Source organism: Sander lucioperca, chromosome 7, assembly GCF_008315115.2.
Source record: "Sander lucioperca isolate FBNREF2018 chromosome 7, SLUC_FBN_1.2, whole genome shotgun sequence".
NCBI lineage: Eukaryota > Metazoa > Chordata > Actinopteri > Perciformes > Percidae > Sander > Sander lucioperca.
In genome coordinates this window covers 19,823,786-19,832,189 of record NC_050179.1, presented here as the reverse complement: position 1 = coordinate 19,832,189, position 8,404 = coordinate 19,823,786, and the positions used below count along the sequence as shown (strand labels likewise).

At 37.9% G+C, this 8,404-nt stretch overlaps 1 protein-coding gene across 2 annotated transcripts; it reads left to right on the top strand.

Annotated features, from left to right (window-relative positions):
* Positions 1-238: 238 nt before the first annotated feature.
* On the top strand, positions 239-5,489 carry borcs5 (BLOC-1 related complex subunit 5). Of its 2 annotated transcripts, none has more exons than XM_031295297.2 (4): positions 239-798; positions 1,298-1,510; positions 2,431-2,588; positions 3,446-5,489. In XM_031295297.2, the coding sequence occupies exons 1-4, from the start codon at positions 741-743 to the stop codon at positions 3,677-3,679; spliced, it is 663 nt and encodes a 220-aa protein (XP_031151157.1). In that variant the 5' UTR covers positions 239-740; the 3' UTR covers positions 3,680-5,489. The 2 variants fall into 2 exon arrangements, with proteins under 2 accessions (XP_031151157.1, XP_031151158.1); XM_031295298.2 differs by having other exon boundaries at positions 259-798; positions 1,298-1,441.
* The last annotated feature ends 2,915 nt before the right edge of the window (positions 5,490-8,404 follow it).

Here is an 8,404-nt window from a genome sequence, read left to right as displayed (position 1 = left end):
TTTAGATTTTTTTTGCATTGAGTACTTTTACTTGTGATCATTTAAGTACATTTTGCTGACAACATACTTTTACTTAAGTGACATTTTAAATGCAGGGCTTTTACGTGTAATGGAGTACTTTACATTGTGGTGTTTTCTTTTTTTATCACATTGGCGAAAATGGGCTTTCACAGCATACTCGCTCCACCACCGACACTAATTGGGGGGGGGGGGTAAAGTTAGAGGGTGACTTCTGCCATGTGCTGTTTATTTTAAGGCTTCACCAGCAGTAGGGGGCGGTAATATTATGGTCTAGATACAATGAAGAGGATCCCGTGATCAATATTTACGGAAGTGATGCCTCCTGAACTCAGTCTGTCATTTCTGTTGTTAATTCCTTAAGATACGTGGGGTAACGTTATCACTCACCACCAAGATAGCAGTGTTTGCTTAGCTAGCTCACTTAACGTTAGCTTCAAAGGAACGTATGCTTACCTGTTAGCTAGTAAATGGTAGCAGGAGTAACTGACGTTAGCTAACATCGCTAACTAGCTTGAAAATCGCAGAGGCAACAACTACCCGGCATTTCAGTTGCTTTCCTGTTGGACATGGTTGTCTTGTTAGTCCGAGTGTGTTTGGTCATGTGAAGTCTTTGCAGACTGTTAGTTATAAATTAGATATTTGGGGTTATCTCGCGGCCGTTTCTGGAAACGTTGACGAAAGCTAGCTAAGCGCTAGCTTGCTAGCCAGACGTTAGCACCATGGGAGCCGAACAGAGTGGAGATGCTGAGCACAAACACTCCGATTACAGCTCATCGGGTAAGATAACGTTCTGTAACGTTAACATAAAATATATATCATTTTAGAAATTGTCATCGGTTTGTATAGGACAACCAAGCTACAGTGGTATATAAAAGCGTGCTATAATTGATGGAAAGCAAGTTAATTAATGTGAAGTAAATTTACTGAAGTACTGTAGGTATTTATTTACTTGAGTATTCCCATTTGATACTTTTACTCCACTACATCCCAAAGTGATATGTTGGATTTCTTACACTGCATTTACTTACAGATTCCAGTCACTTTCTTGTACATAAAATATCTCTGAAATGGGCCAATCTGCTTAATAAATACTCTTACTTTTGATACCTTTGCAAATATTTATTTGAAGTCTGCTTAAATGAATCAATGGAGTATTCCTAAATCTTAAAAATCTTGCTTAAAACATTCGCAGATTGACCTGCTAGTGATATGATTGAAACAAGGTGAGGTGAGGAACTACTTCCTTTTGATATTAACAGGAATATTGTCATTGCAGTGGTGCCCTCCCCAGCAAAGCAGAAAGCAAAGATGGATGATATCGTCGTCGTGGCTCAGGGGACCCAGTCAATGAGAAATATCCACAACGACCCAGATGTCATCAAGCTTCAGGAGATACCAACCTTTCAGCCACTTTTAAAAGGCAACTTTTTAAGTCTTCCACCTGCTGACATGAATTATAGTGTCATCTTTCAGACCGACAGTTCATTAGGTACACCTTGCTAAAACTAATGCAGTCTTATACAAGTTTGCACACTTGAGTCAACAAGTACTTACCCACAGAAATCCATATTCTCAAGCAAATATTTTAATTATGTGAATTTATGAAGCCCCAGAAATGCATATTTATAAATTATAAAACCACCCAACCAGTCAAGGTAGATGGCCGCCCACCTAGAATCCACTTCTGTTCGAGCTCTGTTTAAGGTTTCTTCCCGTTAAAGGGGAGTTTATCCTTGCCGCCGTCACCAAGTGCTTGCTCATGGGTCTTAAATTAAAGAGTATGCTCTAGACCTGCTTGTTATAAAAAAAAATGTCATGAGATAACTTCAGTTGTGATTTAGCGCTATATAAATAAAATTGACTATACTGAATAGGCACCATTTAAGTTTTAACACATCTAAATAACTTACGGGTGCTAGATTAAAAAACAAACTGAAGGTAGATGTCAGACAACAGATATGCACACTGCACTGATAGTCTCCAATAAATTAAATATATCACATTTTGATCTCTGCAAATCTTATGTCTAAAAAAGATTAGTTTGAGATCAAAGTGTAGCTCTATTAAATTATTTTTATTGGAAGCTAATAGAGTGTGCAGATCTTTTATCTGACTTCTATCATTTCGGTTTTAATATAAAAGATATTGAGAGTTTCATATCATTTTCAACAAGCTCCCTCCAGTCTATTCTCAAAGCTAATTGTCACTGCAACACATTAGCACTGTGTTAGAAGTTGGATAATGAGCCAAGTTTCCTGTGTCAGCGCACTTCTGAAATACCAGAGGGGTAATTCGGTTAGATCCTGTGCATAGCTAATTATAATATTTACAATGTGTTAACGCTGTTGTCAAGTGTTACTCTGTTCCAACATGTCTGTGTAAGTCCTTTTGCTTTTTCGCTTTCCACAGGAGTGCTGAGTGGCCAGACGTCACCCAGCAGCGTGTGTCTGGAAAGGCTGGATACTGCGCAGGTTATGCAACTCTGCATTCGCTACCAGGACCACCTACATCAGTGTGCCGAGGCCGTGGCCTTCGACCAGAACGCCCTGGTCAAGAGGATCAAAGAGGTAAGGCTGTGGCCGGGTTGGCTCAGTGGGTAGAGCAGGCGCACATATACTTAGAGGTTTATGCCTCGACGCAGAGGTCCAGGGTTTGAGTCCGACCTGTGACAATTTCCTGCATGTCTTCCCGCTCTCTCTCCCCTTTCTCACCTAGCTGTCCTATCAATTAAAGGTGGAAAAGCCCCAAAAAAAGAAAAAAAATCTGAAGGGGGTAAGGCTGTGAAAGTACAGCCTGATATATTTACCACTCAGGTTTCTTATTGCTCATTCAACAACCATACTAACTATTGTGTTCCCTGTTGGTTTATGGCAACACGGTTAAGATATGTATAAGCCGATCAGAAAATCAACATCAATTTTGAGGAGCAATTCATCATTGGTTGAACAGAACAAAACAATTTCAAGACATTACCTTGGGTTGTGGAAACTTGGACATTTTGTATTTACTAAATGATTAAGTGATTACTTTATATTAAAAACAATAGAGTAATCAGTAAAAATAACAAGTTAATAGGAAAGAGCTCACACAGTCTTAAGTCTGCAGTGACTGAAGATATTTCTCATTTTTTGTGTTCTAGGAAAGGTTATGTTGAAACTCTACACATTTATTAGACTCTTTTTTTATTGTCAGGATTTCATATAATCTTAAACACCTTATTTTTTATATTTGAATTTAAATTATATTACTGAAAGATGCTTACCTGAAAGATGCTTGCCCTGTACATTTTTGTATTATGTTAATCATATTCATGCATTAGATGTTGCTGATGTAGTATTGTATTAGATGTTTTAAGATGATTCATCAAGTCTCATCAAATGTCAAAGATTATCTCTCTTTCTCTCTCCCGACTGTTTCTTTCCAGATGGACTTGTCAGTGGAAACCTTGTTCAGCATAATGCAGGAGCGCCAGAAACGCTACGCCAAGTACGCCGAGCAGATCCAGAAGGTAAACGAGATGTCCATGATCCTGAGACGCATCCAGATGGGCATTGACCAGACGGTGCCGCTGATGGAGCGCCTCAACAACATGCTGCCTGAGAGCGAGCGCCTGGAGCCCTTCAGCATGAGGCCTGATGGGGATTCTGCCACAAAGTAGCCTCCTTAAAGCCAACACAGCGGTTTCTTACCTGAGTCTTCATCCAATCCTGTGGCCAGGAAGAAGTGCAGGTCTGTCCAGCTGTAGGGATTACCCATTACATTTTTTTGTTATCATAGTAGAGGTAGAACTTAGGTGTAAATGTGTTAGACTGCTATAGTCAGCTCTCCAGGTCATTTCAATTTATTCTTTTACTTAATGCAGGACGTTTTGCTGAGCACACATGCTCCCAATCAGCAACATCATACTTACTATAACACTTTTACTCAGCACACACACGTTCATACCTGAGTTTAACCACAACCTTCTGCTACTGGCCACTGTGGAGCTCTACTGGAGCAATTTATGAAGTGCTGCGATCAAATGCAGAGGGCCTTGACATTATTTCTTATCCCCTCCTTGCAGGGAATCAAGCTGGTAATCTTCCAGGCACACACTTTTTTAGTAATCTAAAGGCAGGGGAGGAACACTTTTAAATGAGTCAGAACTAACTCCATATGCTCAAAAACTTGTAGACGTGTTGCAGGTTTTAGAGACTCAAATCAGTGTGAGTGACATTAAAGTATTTCAAAATGTTTCCTGCTGCTTTGGAGATTTGCACAAACCTCCCAAAAGATCTGGTCAGGAACTTGCAGAGGATTGATTTTAGATCATGCACTTAACATTACAAATATTTGTTGTTTGTGATCCTGATCTTCTTATCGCTTTCACGCCATATGTCTGGCTCACTGTTTGGAAATCCCTTCCACGAACTGCTTGCATGCAGATTGACTGCTTTTAATTTTCTGAACAATATCGTTGCATCATTTTGGAATATTATGATGAAGAGACTCATGGAGAGAGCCAAAACGGATTATTGCCATTGGATTACACAAGGAGCATGGATGTACTGCACATTGGAAGGAAAATGAGAAACCTCTTCTTGGACAGAGGGTAGTTTAAATATTCTCATGAACAGTTTTGTGATAAGAAAACTTGACTTTAATTTATTTGGAGACTTGCTATTTTGCTGTTTTCATGGAAAACAGTGAAGAAAATGACAAAGGACCGAACAGAGACCCTGACACTTTAGGTTTTTCAGCAGATTGGTACAGAAGATCGATACAGAGATGGACAGAAACCATTCTAGCAAGTTACCCATCGCAGAGTTTCCTGCAGTGCAATTTCAGCATTAACTTTGCATGTTTGTTAGCTCTGTTATCACACATGCCAAAGATTCCCAAATCCTTAAAGATGTAAGTGGCACTTTAGAGTCTGTCATATCTTTGGTCTCTTTGAGGAAAGTGATCAAGTTAACGTTTCTGCTTTATCTGTTAAATATTTGTTTCTGTATCATACATTTTGCTTGTCAGGCTTAAAGCACATTTTCTCTCTTACCTCTAGAGGTATCTGTCGATGTAGATAGTTTTTTTTTTTCCATTTGTCCAGGTATTTTCCAAGAGGTGACTGACATCTTATTTCGGGTGCACAGAGCAATAAAGATAAAGACATTAATCAACATATTTGGAGAAAAAGTGTTTGTGTTACTTGGGATAATCCAAAAAACACATGGCCAACAGTTTTAATATATACAAATTTTTAGGTAGAAAAGTAACCAGGACATTGTTTCTGAAAGACAAACAAAATGTCATTCACATTTGTTGTATTTGGTGGCAGAAATCTAAAAACCTGGCCAAATAAAATCAAAACTATTTGCATGGCTAAATACCACTGAAGCTAAATGAGATTTTTTTCCCCCTAATTTGGGTGAACACACTTAACTTAAACTACATTATCATTGGTCAGTTTGTGTGGAAATATAAAATAAGACCCCAAAAAAGTGTTATTATTGCAGCAGTGTTTCTGTATGGACTTGTGTAAATCCACCAGATGGTGCCAGAGATAACTGGAGTCTGTGGCTTCATATTTTAAGATTAAAAGTCCCTAAACAGCTGTTTCAGTGAGGATTAAAGATCTTGAGGTTCTTGAGAACTTTTTTCTTTTACATTTCATAGACTACATGATTAACCAAGAAAATAATCAGGAGATCAATTGCTAATGAAAACAACCATTAGTTGCAGCCCTACATTTGTTAACTCTAACTGCTGTGCACCTGGACAACTCAACGTGAGCTGTCAAGTTATAAGCTGTGGCACAAATGCATATTTAACAGGGTTTTTAATACGTTCATGTTGATTATAATAACTTACTTTTTCAATATGTTAGAAAACTTAAACATAAAATGCACTTAATGTAATTGTCGCCTGACTCAACCATGGCCAGTCCTTTAAAGCACCCTAGAATCACTGCTTTTTCAAACTCAGTTTTCGTGAGAATTCTCTCTTTCCAGTCTGTGTTTAGAAAGCCTTTGTCATTGTACATAATACTATTGTACGCAATTAGGAGTGCTAATTCTGATCAGTGCGATAAAAGATACAGAAAAGACAAAGAAATCTTGTGTTTGTGATGCTAGCAACGTCACAGAAGCCTTGAAGCCTGTTGTATGTATCCTTTGAGGATTACACCATGTATGCATCAAACCCAAAGACCAAATCAGAATTAGGCATTAAAGGATTTTGGCCAGAAAGGTTACTGCTAATGGTGAGTGGCTCCTTGTGGTGTGGTGGGTGGTGTTATTTTCCCATGAGCCATGTAGTCTGATTAGAATTGTTGTGTACGTTGTTGAATTTTTCATCGGTGTATAAACACGCTGAACTCAATTACACCTACAAAAGAATCCTCCTCCGGCTGGCTTGCTTTGAGGTACGGAATTAGCCCGTTTGTTGACATAAGACAGAAACAAGTTTTCTTCTGAATTTAAGGCAGGACTCCTTTGATATGTTATCGCCTTTCATGTGTAAATTAAAACGAGTGAAAAATGTCTTAAATGGCCTTGGGGGTATTGTTTGAACATTGGAACAGAAATGGAAATTGTCATTGCGTTCTGTGGCGAGGAGGTGTAAAAGTTCCTCTGAGTCTTTGTAATATAGAATAGCCCCTGACGCTCAGAGCTGGATATTAACGCCACAAGATGATACAATACAATCTGCCACCAGGAAATTCATTCTCTGAAATGAAAGAAAAATCCAATTTCCCCTGTATACTTCTCATTTGAGTATAAATCAAAGGCTGGTTTGCTCTCTTTTTCCTTCCTGTTTTGCCCACTCAAAATTGGAATCATGAAAGTAAGTCTGGGCTTCTTATCCTCATCATCTTTTAGGGTGAAACTCAAACCTACGCTGATGCTTTTTTTTTTTTTGCTTCGATAAGAATCAAATTTTGAGTTTCCAGACAACACATCAATGAAATGTGAAAAACATACAATATCATTACATTTTAGTCACATAATTCAAAGTACTTCAAAGTACTTCACAGTACTTTTCAGTCTGTCTGAGATTGTACATAAGAGAAAATAATATTAATATTACTTTGATAGTTGCTTTAGCTGAAACAATCAATTAGTCGATTGACAGACAATTTATCAACAACTAATTCATTGTAATTTTTTAAATATGAAAATATCTAACATTCCCTAGTTACAGCTTCTAATTTGTGAGGATTTTTTTTATCTTACAGTGTGTGATTTGAGCTGAAACAATTAGTCAATTGATTAGTCACTAAACAGATCATTAATTAGCAATCAGTATTATAATCGATTTATCAACTCTTTGACTTTTTCAAACAAATATTGAAGGAAAATTGACACGTTCCAGCTTCTCTAAAATGAGAATTTGCTCCTTGTTTTTATGATAGTAAACTGACTGTCTTTAGGTTTTAAAATATTTGCTTGGACAAAACAATACATTAAAATACAAAAACTTGGCCTCTGGGAAACTATAAAAGCTGTTTTCTGATCATATATCATATAATCAAGAAGATAATCAGCAGGATTTTTGGACTGACATCTTCAATACAAGTGATTTGGAGGGTTTAAAAAAAAAAAAAAGTGATTTTCCCTCACCCAGTCCCAGGACTGTTGTGAACGCTGTACCAGTGAGTATCTTAAGGAAAGGCCAGAGGCGTCCCTTAGATGATTGCCTGTATCGACTGTATTGACTTTCATCCTGTAAAATTACCCAGCACTGCTTTTTTATTTGACACCCAGTCACCTCCAGTGATAGATACCCGGTGGAACCTCCCTCTTGAACTGCAGCCAAACATCATCTCTCTTACTGGAGACATGGATTCTACCTCAGACCAGATCTGTCAGGGGACATCTAATAAAGCACTTTGTTGCTTCATTGCACAGTCGTGCTCTCAAGGACACAGAGCTGCTACAGCAGACAAGGAGTGACGTGTCCTTCCACTGAAATACCGCTGCTGTAGTAGAGTTTAGGAGGGCAACAGTATATCAGCTGCCTGCCTGTTACATCTGTAACCAACAAATTTATTTTCAGTTCTGGAGTTTCATGCCTTAGACCGGCCCACTTGACAACTATATTAAAATAATGTATTTAAAACCTTAGTATAAAAGTCTGCAGTAGCGCACTGTTCTCTACAGCCTTGTAATTTGGTGTATTTTTGTAAAATATCACCATTTTCAATTTAGTGCAAATGCAGTCAGTGTAGCTTCATAATTCAACCTTTATTTATCCTCGAGAGATCATTGAGAGGTGACCCTCATGTCATCGAGTATTACAAAGACATCTTTACAGTAACACAATACCAGAATCTATTTTCTGTGCAAAAAAGTGTTCACATATATCCAAACCTTAAAATGAAATAAAAGAATAAATAAAAATAAAA

Coding starts and splice junctions, on each gene's coding strand:
- borcs5 (XM_031295297.2), top strand. CDS start 741: ATGGGAGCCGAACAGAGTGGAGATGCTGAGCACAAACACTCCGATTAC. Junction 799..1,297: donor CTCCGATTACAGCTCATCGG/GTAAGATAACGT, acceptor TTGTCATTGCAG/TGGTGCCCTCCCCAGCAAAG. Junction 2,589..3,445: donor TGGTCAAGAGGATCAAAGAG/GTAAGGCTGTGG, acceptor GTTTCTTTCCAG/ATGGACTTGTCAGTGGAAAC.